General features: G+C 29.6%; 2 protein-coding genes across 2 annotated transcripts; one reads left to right on the top strand and one right to left on the bottom strand.

Moving 5' to 3' along the window:
- Window positions 1-181: 181 nt before the first annotated feature.
- Window positions 182-2,855, bottom strand: KCO5 (Ca2+ activated outward rectifying K+ channel 5). Its single transcript, XM_047322026.2, has 2 exons — window positions 1,770-2,855; window positions 182-856 (listed from the first exon to the last, which is right to left on the bottom strand). The coding sequence occupies exons 1-2, from the start codon at window positions 2,780-2,782 to the stop codon at window positions 709-711; spliced, it is 1,161 nt and encodes a 386-aa protein (XP_047177982.1). The 5' UTR covers window positions 2,783-2,855; the 3' UTR covers window positions 182-708.
- Window positions 2,856-9,126: 6,271 nt separating this feature from the next.
- Window positions 9,127-11,926, top strand: LOC124840058 (HXXXD-type acyl-transferase family protein). Its single transcript, XM_047316040.2, has 2 exons — window positions 9,127-9,570; window positions 10,913-11,926. Exons 1-2 carry the CDS (start codon window positions 9,163-9,165, stop codon window positions 11,792-11,794), a joined length of 1,290 nt encoding a protein of 429 aa, XP_047171996.2. The 5' UTR covers window positions 9,127-9,162; the 3' UTR covers window positions 11,795-11,926.
- Window positions 11,927-14,093: the final 2,167 nt, after the last annotated feature.

The raw sequence follows: 14,093 nt of genomic DNA on the forward strand, positions 1-14,093 counted from the left end.
AATAAACCGATCACGTTGTAAGATATTTGTCACTTTCACTAAACCCATTTTAGATGACTGGTTCAATAAATTATGTTTTATATTATAAAAATTATTGTGAGTTAATTTATTTTAACAATGAGTCCGTTGATAAATAATTAATAGCTTTAAATGTTTAACTGCATCGATTTAAAAAGCATCATTTAAAAGAAGAGAACTTTAGTATACCATGACATTTTTACAAGTACCTTTTAGTAGTGTTTTTTCATCTAGATATCCAAATTGATACTTTTATATTACAAAACAAGTAACACTTGTGATAATGCATTTTTGGCCTTTCCTATCTGCATTTTCATCCCTGTAACAGGTTGAATGACTTTACAATGGCTGACTCCTTTCTTTCTTTTTTTCTTATGATTTACATACTTGTTTAGGACAAAATTCAATTCTTTCATAATTGATTTTAATTTCATGTTAGAGACGTGTGATTTTAGGACACAGAATTGATCCAGGCACTGCATCCAACTCTATGATCGATGTAATTTCTAGTGCTCCAAATAATCCAATCACTATCACCCATAAGGAAAAAGGCTTTATCGACATTGAACTTTTTCAGCGTGGATGGTCTTCCCCTGTTCTTCCTTGTTCAAAAATGGTGCTTTACCCTTTGCAAGGTTCTGTACTGGAACAATTATGCATTCCTACACCAGCTGATTTGCCTTTACTCTGTCATAAAGTGCCCCCTAAGAGATGAGGCAGTGTTATCTTCCCACAGTCAGAAGGGTCAAGCTTCCTGAATTGGTCACAAATTTGCAACACATCTTTTTCCTGTATTTTACCCATCTCTTTCAGCTTGAAGATTACATACTCAGACTTGCTGAAAACAAAGCCAAGGAGAAGAGCAATGGCAGATACAGAATTATAGTAAGAACGGTATCTAACAGAATAATCCTTTCAAATAATAACCACATAAAATATCAAATAATTCATTGATGACTCACACTCTCTGCCCCTACCTGTACACTACGCATGATGCATGAAACATCCAACACTGTTAGTATTATCTTTATTTAGAAAGTGACATTTTCCAAAACAGACGACAGTTCATGAAAGTATACAAGTAAAGAAAAAAAAATTCCCTCAAAACCACAATGTTTAATCAAATTATAGTCATCTCCGCACATGACTACCATTCATATTTTTCTTAAAAATATTTTAGTATGCCTCCAGATTTCACGAATCATAACATATTTTATGGTGTTAGCTAATTGCGGTGCGTTGTACTCGATAAGAATATCCTAATCATGGTATCCTATGCATTTGGAGCTATTTTCCTACGAATACTAGATACCAATAATTACAATAAGGCCCCATTTGATCAATTTACTCAACAATCTCTACTTCTGCTTACTTGTAATTGACAATAGGCAGAGCGTAAATTAACATGTATCAGTGACTGGAAAAGCAGTTGCGGTTTCATCAAATGTCTAACGTTATGCAAAAATATTACTGATGCAGACACAACTTTTGTACTGCAATCACACTAAGTCAAAAAGATCTCGATGTTACAGTCTCTCAATTCCGGATGTAGCTGTTCTTTTAAAACCGTGATAATTGGCAACAAGGCTTTTTCATAATTGCAATTTCGGTTACAATATCAATTTTTTAAACTTTTTGGCGAGCATATATAGCAAGTGCAGTTGTTGTTACATCAATCGCATTTTTATAAAATTTCTTAGCATGTTAAAGATCGTGATGAAACTGTGAGAGATTAAAACTTTGATTGGTACCTGATGAAACCGGTGTGGTTGATATCAGCAGCAAGCAAATCCTCAACAGTAATTTCTCTCTGCAACACCTTGTTGGCCATTCTGCGATGCCTTCTATTAATTCTGGCCTCTGCCAAATAGAGGAAAGCCCGTGCAACCATCAAAGTTGAAAAGAGCAACCAAATAGCAGCAAATAACCGACCGGGAAGTGTCTTAAACGCCCTGTCCCCATACCCAACCGTTGTGACAGACATGACTGACAAGTAAATAGAATCAATCAAATCCAAGCCCTCCACAAAGTACAAAACCAAACACCCAATTCCAATACAAAGCACAACAACCCCAAGCGCCAAACCAACCTTCAACCTGATCCTCATCCTCCCCTTCACCACATCAACGATGTAGTTCCGGGCAGAAAAGCCCTCCCTCCCAGTTGCACCCATTTGGAGCCCCGTGAGGATCATGTTCTCTTGCACATCCAAAACAAAGTTGACAAGGCCACTGAGGAGTATGTCTATAAAGCCGAACCCCACCAGAACAAAGACACAAGCGAAAACCTTTGTAAGCGGGGTCAAGGGAGCGATGTCTCCGTAACCTATGGTACACATGGTAACTATACAAAAGTAAAGGGCATCGACCAAGGGGTGGGTCTCGATGCCGGAGAAATTGTCCCTGTTGAAAGAGTAAATGGCGACACCCACACAGAGGTACATGGCGAGTAAGCACATGCCTTGGCGGATTATGGAACTGGACTGAGGCTTGGGGACTTCGGGCGTCTTAGGTTTGAGGTCTCGCATGCTAACCAGGGCGGGTGCTGTCTTGCAACGACTGAGCTTTTTCTTCTTGGAGTGAAAGGGAGAGGGTTGGGAGAGGTGTTCTTGAATCTCGGCGTTACGGGCGGCGCGTGGCGCCGTGACGTCGTCGAAGGACTTGGAAGATTGCAAGTGGAAATCGGCCCGTTGGGAAGCGAGTGTTGTTGTTGTGAGAAAAGGCTCGTCTTCCATTGCAGAAAGCAAAAGAAGAAAAGAGAACATAGAGATTAGAGGAGATTGGTGTGCGTGGATAGATTTAGATGGTACGGTGTCTGAGAATGGTTGAAGTGAATTTTTGGTTTCATTATTGTTACTTGCTCACTCATCACTCAGCCACCAAACACTCATTACTTCCACTGGGCCCCACGCCACGTATGCTGATTGCAACACCTCCGGGGGCTTCCAGTCATTCCATGCTAGAGACAAAGTGCGTCTTGCATTTTTATTATTATTTTTTATTTATTTCCTTTCGGAGTCATGAAAACAATTACAACAACCTACCAATCATACAACCACCAAGTCCACAACTCAAAACTTGACACACACCTTTTTCTAAACATCACCATATTTCAGAATATTGTTTTTCATTAAGATTAAGACTAAAACTAATACATATTAATTTATTGGTATTTTAATAAAAACATACACAGTCTTCTAATATTCATTTTAATTTTTTTTCACTATTACATTATACATCTTACGAATCCTTTTTTTTCTTTTAAAAGAAAACATTTGTAAGATTATTCTCTTTAACGAATTAAAAATAGACAAAATGAAGAGTTAAATCACCTAATTTCATTCTTATTTACTTTTTAAAGTTGAATACCCTTAATCCATTTTGTCATAATTATTAATATAGATAAAAAAAAATAATGATGGTACATCTTTGTAATTTTATTATAACTTAAAATATAATAATATTAGTTAATAAACTATACCGTATCCAATAAATACTTTTCTTGATCGGTATTAAATTTAATACTATTAGTATGTCTTGACAATAATAATAAATGTATCTTATATATATATATATATATATATATATATATATATATATATATATATATGAAAAAGAAATATTATTAGCTTACACGTAAGTAAGGTGAACCTAGAAAACACTAAAGATGTCAAATTATTTTAACCAGAAAATTTAGTACGATCCATGGATATACACATATCATTCTAATCAAATAGTGACATAATTAAGAGATAAAAAAGAACATTAAAAATGTGACGGAAGTTGTGACTTAAAAGACCATGTTAAAATAAAGAAAAAAAACGTAAATTAAATTACACAAATTTTATAAATTTAAATTTTTTTAACTTAGTTTATATTAAAAAATTGTATTTCTTTTAATGTCAGCAAGTTTTTCTATTTTTTAACATAATCAAAATTTAAACTTATTATAAATTTAAATATTTTAAATTAAATTTTTATAGAAATTTTCATTACGTGTTTTCATCTAGAAAATAAAAAAACAACATAATTAAACATTATGTTATTTATAAAATTATTTATTTTTAATTTAATATTTCCTATAAACTTTTCATAATATTAACTAATTAAAATTTGTATATTTTTTTATTGAATTTGCTTTTAAGTATCTGATGTTACATTTGAATGGCAAATCATAAAGTTTAAAAAAATTTATAGAAGAAATATTTATTTATAAAAATTTAATTAAAACTTCAATTAAAAATTTTAAAATCTTTAGAGACTTTGAAAAACAATGATTCATTTTTAATTAAAAAATTATTGAAAATATAAATTTGCAATCAACTCAAAATTTGGTCAAGTTAAAAAGATAACAATAAGGTGACTTTCACTTTCCTCGATGTTGTGATGCTGAGAGTTTTAGTTTTATAAATAAAATAGATGTACTTTGTGCTTTGCTGAGGGAGCCATATTATCCAGTTAAACACAAGTTGATGATTAAATTAAGTTGAATTAGACATTAAATAAAACAAAATTAAAGTCCAGCTATTGTGGCTTGGCAATTAGGAATTGTGTGGAGGAGAATTACATAGGGGTAAATATGTCTCCTATTCTTAGCAATAAAAAAATATATTCATTAACAACTCATCTTCTGTCTAACTACAACACAAAATTGCATGCCAATAAATTATCTAAGTAATTTGGTTAATTTATTCAATTAAAAATATTAATTAATATGCTAAATATTTTTATAATGTTTAGAAAGTTAAATATGTTTTAATATATATTAAAATTTAAAAATGAAAAAAGTAAAATCGAAACAGCTGGTCTATGACTCCACCAACCAAACAAACCAAATTCAACTCCACCCAACTATAAACAGTTAGCGTACCTAATATATGTTTCACTCAAACTTCGTTACTTTTGCACCCAACATGCATATTTCTTTCTTCTATTTTGCTGTTTTCCTTCCATTATATACATACATACATATATATATATATATACATATATATATATATATATATATATATATATATATATTTCTCTATCTTTTATTTAATGATATTATTTCAAAAGTACTTTGTATGTTTAAATTTGTACATTTTTCAATGATTATGACCGAAAATAATTTAAAAATCTTAATATTTTATTTTATGAAGGGAACATTAAATAAATTTAACTATTTTTTACATTCTCAATTAGTGATGTCGTTGTAACCCGTGAACCAATCCAACTCACCACGAGTTTAAGTTAGGTTGGATTTGAAAAAAATGTAACTTTTTTAAGTGAGTTAGTTTTCCATCCGACTCATCCGGTTGAACCCGTGGTGAGTCGGGTTGACTCACCAATTCACTTAATCTAATTTAATTATTTATTATTTTATGTTTCAATATTATTAGTTAACATTTCTTTATTATATTGTAGATGGGATAGAAGAAAAAAATTCCAAAGAGAGAAAAATATTATAGATTATTTATTCAAGACTATAATATTATAGATGGACAAGTAATACAAAAATTATCAATATTAAAAATGTATTTGTCCGTCTTTTGTGTTTGTTTTTGGATTACACTTGAATTGTATGATAATTTTTTTTATTTTGAACTATCTTTGAAGTTTAACATCATTTTAGAGTGAAATTTATTTAGATTTGAATTAAAAAATATAATTTTTTTATTTAAAAAAATTTATAATTAAGTGAGTCAACCTATTTAACTAGAGCTATCAAAACAAGTAACCTTCCACCTAGCTCAGTCCACCATGGGTTGATCACTTAGTGAGCCAACCCAACCCGGCTCACTTATTAGCGAACTGAAAAAATTCAAACCCCGCTCAACCCACCACGGGTTGGTGGATTAAACGTAGTGCTATCAAAATGGGTTGTTTGAGTCAGGTTAAGTTTGAAAAAAATGTAATTTTTTTTATTTAAAAAAAAAACTTATAACTAAGCGAGTCAGTGAATCAACCCGTTTAACCCACTAACCCGTGGTGGGCCGGACCGGATCGAGTCGGGTTACCCGTTTTGACAGCTCTATTCTCAGTTAGTGTGAAATTAGAAATGAAATTAAAAAATAGTTATAGTTTTTAAATTTGTATAAATAACATAATATTTCAAAAATGTTATAAAATGTAAAATGTTATAAAATGTAAAATATTAATAAGTTGAAATAACTTTATTATTTTGGTCCTAAAATATAGATGATTTTGGTCCTTAAAGTATTACCTTCTTTTGTTTTTATTTCGAAAGAGTATTGCCTCTAAATAATAAGATAACTATTATAATACACTACAGCATGTGCTATATATGATAACATGAAATTCATGTATTATGTTATCACTTAATAACAAAACCTTGACGACAATAAACAATAAAATCTTCATTATAAAAATAAAAGGAACTGTTTCGGTAGGGTTGGGGGAGGATCTCGGCTGTGATGCCAAAATTGTAAAATACATATACTAGAGGGATCACTAATATATCTCAGAGAAAAAGTATTTATATCAGGGATATTAATTTTAATTTTAATTCAACTGATAACATAATATTTCGTATGTCATGTCATCACTTAATGATAAAACTGTATTGATAGAAATTAAAATGATAATTTTATATTACAAAGACTTAAATAATAAAAGATATTAAAAATTAAATGATAAAATAAATGTATCGAAGAAATCACTAAAATATTTAAGTAAAAAATTATTTCCTTCCGAAATACTTATTATATGTATATTGCTATTAGGAAGCTTAAATGTTGTAAGAAATGGAATGATACAACAAAATAAATACTATACAACTTGAACTACTCCAAATAAACCAACACAAAACTTTAATAAATTGTGTTAAAGAATCTTACAATATAACACCAATCAAATTCAATTATTTACACTAATCCTTACACTTTTTAACAAAAAAAAAAAAGAGGTTTTAATATAAAAACATAATTGGAATTAATTTAAAGATGTAATCTCAACTAAATTTAACAAATTAAACCAACTTTAAATTTTAATAAGGGAAAAATATTTTTTATTGAGATTAATGGCATCAAACTCCAAACTGAACACCAAAGAATAAAATACTCTAAACTGAACAGGTATAAATTCACTATTTATCGGAAAAATTACGAACTTATAGTCATTAGAGTAGAAAAACAAGGAGAGAAAAGAATAAAAATGTTACGAATAATGTGATGAATAACAAAAATAAAAATTAAAAAATTGGATAGAAATGAGACGAATATTTACGTAGATAATTATAGCTCTATCTACGATATCACATTTGATTTATAAGGAAATTTGATTCTTAAATTTACATTCATTATTAGAGTATTAATTATATTATTTTAATGCAATGCTTTCTTTTTAAATTTAACATCACACTTTATTGGTATTCTAATTTCGTTTTGTCCAATTGGTTTTCAAACTTCTCATTTTTCAAATTACTACTTTAAAAGTCTTTAACATACTTTAATATCTTGCAAAGAAAACACAATGATATTTTAATTTTTAATTTTTTAATATATATAATCACATTTCAAGCCTTTTATTAATTTAATTGGATATTTATTTTTTATAGAATTATAAAAGTATGAGTGCAATTTAAGGATAATAATATTTTTATTGTTTTTTCCATCTGACAAATGAGGAGGATTCTTTCTATTTTATTTTACCGAAACATTTATCTATTTATTTTTATCCAACACAAAGATTGAAGAGCTACAAAACCCAACCCAAGACACAAAAAGAGATGGCCCAATCGATATTACAACAAAACACGTGAAGAAAGATCAACAAACCGAGCTTCAAGTGGGAGATTTCTTCCTCCACCCCATTATTTTCTTGCTGCACCCCAAAAAGTTTAAAAGGGCTAAATGAACCTTTGACCCTTGACTAGGACAATCCCACAATTTCACTCTCAAACTGAACTTGTCTGCTGCTACACTCAAACCTGCATCTCCTTTTGTCATTCCATTACAACGAATTTTCGAATTTGGTTATATATGAACTTTTATTTATTTGTTGGGTCAAAATTTGATTATTAGTTTATTAGATTTCAAAATTTAGTTAAGTATGAATTTTTTTTTATTGAATTTTAAAATTTAGTTAAATATATTTTTTTTCATTGAATTTTAAAATTCGAATAAGTGTCGATTTTCTTTTAATAATTCGATTTTAAAATCCAGTATAATTTTTTTATATCAAATTTTAAAATTTGGATAAGTTTAGATTTTTTTTGTTTAACGGATTTTAGAATTTGATTATGTGTGAAATTTTGTCTGTTAACCGACTTTTGAAATTCGACTGTGTGTAATTCTTTTATTTCCTAAATTTTGAAATTTAATTAAATTTGAATTTTTTTACTAAATTTCAAAATGTAATTATTTATACGTGATTTTTTTTACCATTTTGTATCAATTTTTTAAATCAAATTTCAAAATTTAGTTAAGTTTAATTTTTTTAATGGATTTTAAAATTTGATTATGTGTGAAATTTTGTTTGTTCATCTTGAAATTCGATTGTATTTAATTTTTTTATTTACTTTTTGAAATTTGACTAAATTTGAATTTTTTTACTAAATTTTAAAATTTAATTATTTATACATAATTTTTTGTTCACCATTTCGAAATTTGCAAATTTTTTAATTGAATATTAGTTTAATTCAAACAAACTATTTTTTTTACTAACAGTGCGCTTCAATTATTTTTTTCTTTTCCAGCGCTACTCGTGCATTAACCTTAGACTTACAAGAAATCACTATATGTTTCTTCTGTCTCTAACTCATGTATAAATTAACACTAACGTAAAAAAGGAGTCTCTAACTGCCCCATTTTTAAACCTTAAGTAATGCATAACAAAATTAACATTATTTGTATGATATCATTTTAAAAATAACACATGCACTCCCTCTCTGCATATTTCCCAAAAAGACAAAATGTGAAGATTTTATAATGAATATATATATTGTTACTCAATTGATAAATTATGTGAGTGTATGCTTGACAGAACAGTTCACTTTCTCTTTTGTACACCCACCAAACACAGTTTAGACTTAAACGCCAAGGAGCACAAAACATAAAATATGAATCTATTGATTTATAAATACAAAGCCTATTGACAGTACATGATCATACATTAGCAAATCCATTTTGTTGAGCACAGCATCATGGAGTTGTGTGTGATAAGAACAAATCGAGGCCTAGTTAAGCCAGGGAAGGAGACTCCCTTGAGCACACTAGATTTGTCAGTGATCGATAGGTTACCTGTTCTAAGATGCAATGCTCAAACCTTGCATGTGTTCAAACACGGTCCTCAAGCAACAAGGGTGATAAAAGAGGCCCTCTCCAAAGCACTCGTTCCCTATTACCCTCTTGCGGGGAGACTCAAAGAATCGGAAATAGGGTGCCTTCAAATTGAGTGCTCAGGTGATGGAGTCTGGTATGTTGAAGCATCTTCTCGTTGCACACTTCACTCTCTTGATTTCTTTCATGATCTTCACTCTATTCCTTATCACGATCTTCTTCCTGATGCTGTTCCCGAGACCCAAGGCATCCAACCCCTCGTGCAAATGCAGGTATATATCATTCTCACCTTGTATTTCTGATTTTTTTTACAGTAGGTAAATCTACTTATTATATTAACAAAGGCAAATTTTTAAAAGGAAAATGTTATTTGGACAACAAAAGTTTGACACAATTTTGACAACGGCGACGTGGCAGCTGTGCATTGGCTCAGTGAACCGGGGTGAGGGGTATTTTGGGTTTTTTCTGGTTTGTTTTCAATTCACTGAGCCAATGCACAGCTGCCACGTCGCCGTTGTCAAAATTGTGTCAAACTTTTGTTGTCCAAATAACATTTTCCTTTTTAAAAAATAAGTAAATCATGTTGTTTCACACGACTTTATACGAGAAAGTCATATATTTTGTAAATAAATTCAGCTCTGCGATATATATAAAGTTGAAGTCGTGTCTCTCTATAAACTTCAGCTTTTTGTATATGAAAAAGTTGAAGCAATGTATCCCTGTATGATTTCAAGATAGGTATCGTTGAAGTTGTATCGAGATAAATGATTTTAACGCGTTCAGATCATTTAGAAGATACATCATTTCAACTTTTCATATATAACAAAACTGAAATGGACTAGAAATATAGGATTTCTTCGTATAAAATCTTTTAAGGACTGCTTAACTTATTTATTTTCTTAATTTTTTTTAAATCAGCCTATTCTGGTAATATAGAAGTCGGATTTACCTATTTTCATAAAAAAAAAAAACATTTTTCTTAATGGCTCAAGTTTAACAAAAAAAAAATCAACAAACAGCAACTCATAGTGTTTACACGCATAACCAATCAATCAACTGATCAAAATCAATCAACTATAACAAAAACTTATCCAAGACATTAACAATGAAAAGTCTGTCTGAAAAGTCTATGTCTGTTTTGGTTTTTTCAATTATTCTCATAAACTTTGAAATGGTGTTAGTACAATTGAAACGATCCCACTAAGCAGAAATAGAACCTTTTTTTTCATTTATAGACCAACTCGTCATATCTCATGGTAAAAAGGTAAATAATCTATAATTATATTTCACACAAACATCGTAACATTAGGTTAATGGATAGTTGATGCAATTAGTTTTGAGTGTCCATGCTATGCCAACGAACGCAATATTGAACATTGATTTATGCAGGATTCTGTTACACGTCGGACCACTCGTTAATTTTATTCTCGTTAATTTTATTTTCGTGTTTGAGATGTTTATATCTCAGAGTATGAAGAAGTGTGTTAAAATTATCGGATTGACTAGAAATAAAATCAAATTATAATATATAAATAAGGTGTAAAACTCGTTTTATAAGTTGGTTTTGTGAAAATGAGTTAGGTTTAAATCTATTTCTTAAACAATTTCCTTCAGGTGACACAATTTAGTTGCGGGGGTTTTGTGATAGGCCTCATATTCTGCCACAGCATATGCGATGGTCTTGGTGCTGCACAGTTTCTAAATGCAGTAGGGGAACTAGCTAGGGATCTTGAGAAACCTAGCATTGAACCAGTGTGGCACAGGAACTTCTTTCCACCTTCTCAAACCCCCCAAAAAACTGCATTACCACCAACACCACTCGCTCCTCCTCAAATGCCAGACTACAAACTACAGCATGCTAACATAGACATGCCCCTGGATCAAATCAACCGTCTGAAAAGAGAATTTCAACAAGTGACTGGACTCAATTGCTCGACCTTCGAGATTGTTGCAGCAGCATGCTGGACCAGTCGAACAAGGGCCATTCGATTCGAGCCAAATACGGAACTGAAGCTAGTTTTCTTTGCAAATTGCCGTCAACTGTTGGACCCAGCTCTGCCCAATGGCTTCTACGGCAATTGTTTCTTCCCAGTGACGATCACGGCTTCGTGTGAGTCACTTAGAAATGCAACAACGGTTGGTGTGGTGAAGCTGATACAAGAAGCGAAGGCCAAGTTAGGCGTGGAATTTGACAAATACTTGAAGGGCGAGCATTTGAATAATGGAGAAGACCCTTTTGCGCCTCCACTCACCTACACCACTATGTTCGTATCTGAATGGGGAAGGCTCGGATTCAACCACGTGGACTACCAGTGGGGCCCACCCGTCCACGTGGTTCCCATCCAAGGGTCTAGCATTATACCAGTTGCCATTGTGGGGTCCATGCCTCTTCCCAAGAAAGGGATTCGTTTGATGACGTGGTGCGTGGAGGAGGCACATCGCGTTTCTTTCCTCCATGAGATGGATGGGGTGATGAACGAGGGACTGAGTATGTAAATAGGAGAAGATGAAGGGTTCCAACAAAAATTATAACATTTCTGCTTGTTACTCTTCTGTTCGGTGAAGTTGCCGTTTGAAATAAATTGTAAATTCCGTGAAGTTTGTTTTAATATGAAATTGTTTTTTACCTATTAATATATGGAAACTATATAGATGTTAGTTACTCAAAATTCAACTGTTTTTGAACCAAACTCTTTAGTTGAAATAAAAGGAAGTAAATATGAGTATTAAAGGAAGGAGTTGAAATAAGTCTTTCTTAAATATTATATAGATTTTGGACCAATTAGGAGGGATTCCGCTTAATGGTGTGTGAGGGTCTTGGTGTTCCGCATTCTTTTATGTATTTATATATATAAATTAATATATAATTTTTAAATTTTAATATATTTGATACTTTTAAAATTTTTGTATACTCATAAAAAAATTTGACATCCCTAAATAATTTTTGTTTGAAAGTTTTCTTAGTGTACTTTAGTCACATGAAAGATGATTTTGATTTGGTCAAGAGTTATCTTTAATTATTTGTATATTTATATTTCATTAGGTGTATATATTGTCGTGTTGAAATAATATGTTGGAAATATTATTGGATGGAAATGAGTTGTTGAGTTTTATCTTTTAATCATGTAAAATATTCTATTAATAATAAATTATCTAACTTTTAAGATAGGTGATACATGTGTATTTTTTAAATGACATAAGTTAAGTAGATTGAGTTACATTCCACTCCTACATAAGAAAGAGTTGTACTGTAAATATTATTTATCTTGTGGTATTATACTCTAAAAGTAGAAAAAAACTGTCTTAATTATAAATACAGAACCTTTAAACTGAAAACTTAACTAGAATCTATAACTATATATAAAAATGATATACTTATTTTTATTTTTTTTTCTAATTTTACCATTTTAATTATTATTATTTAAATTTAAATAATTATTTATAATAAAAAATTAATTTTCAATTTTATTATTTTATTAACTATATTTTTGAATTTAAATAATGATTTAATATAAAATAATTATTTACTCTTTTATCATTTTAATAAATGTTTTTTTTTTCAAATTTAAATAACTATTCATAATATTATTCACACAATATTACTTATAATATTTTTTTTATTTTAATAACTAAAATTTATTTTAGTTATATTTATAACTATATATCTATAACTATATACATATTTTTGTTTTTTTAATTTTATTTTTCTAATTATTACTTTTAAAATTTAATTAATTTGTAGATAGTTAAAAAGAAAAAGGTACACACAAACGCGTTTATGTTTTACCTCAGTATAAATTAATATTGGTGTAATATTATGATTTGTAGGTAATTGTTTTCCTCGTATAACATTAAAATCTCTACCTATAAGATATTTATGAATCCCAAAAAATAAAGGTTTAATTTAATACAAATAACTTCTACAGAATATATTTGAATTGATAAGTAGCTTAGTCGACAAGTACTTATAATTTATAAAGTTGTAATATAAAATTCACTATTGAGAATCAAATTTATGTGAATAATTCAATTTGAACAAATTGAAATATCAATCTTGATTGCAAAACAACGTAAAATAGGAAACAATAACACTTTCTACTAAAAGTATGATTTAGAAAACTAAACTTATTTATTCTTAATACAGAATTAATGAGGTATTAAGAAACTCCAATTCCACAAATTTATTTAATTTTCATTTCTAAAGTATTTATTCTTTTCCTTTCTACTGTTTGCCTTTTTTAAAGTGAATGAAGATTGTATTTACACAAAACATTTGACTCTCAAACAAACCTTAGATATCAATAAAATATTAAGTATAATTAACGAAAAGTAAAAAAGGATACATTAATAATTGTATTATTTATAATACAATTTATTATCTCTGTGGATTCTGATTGAATAGACATGAATCCATTTATTTTATCTGAATCAGTGTTTAATCATATTTTACTAAATCACAAAAAGTTTGGTATGTTATTAATTTCTACAAAACGATAAATAATCAGTCTAATAGTCACTGGAGTAAACATTTAAGATATAATTAGTTGTATTTTATATCATACCGTCGTACAATAAAAACAATAGTAATGTGACAAAAAATACTTCATTCTCACAGTAATTTGCTACGTAACCAAATCAATCAAATTTAACATTATACATAATTTTCACAAGTTCTTTCGAACAATAATTTTTCAGGGAGTAAATTTTCATTTAATTATATTCTGTGTGAAGTTAGAAATACATGATAAATAAATATTATTTAACAAGCCTCGTATTAAAAACATACCTAAAACGT

This window comes from Vigna umbellata, chromosome 5, assembly GCF_029865625.1.
Source record: "Vigna umbellata cultivar VRB3 chromosome 5, Vumbellata_1.0, whole genome shotgun sequence".
Classification (NCBI taxonomy): domain Eukaryota; kingdom Viridiplantae; phylum Streptophyta; class Magnoliopsida; order Fabales; family Fabaceae; genus Vigna; species Vigna umbellata.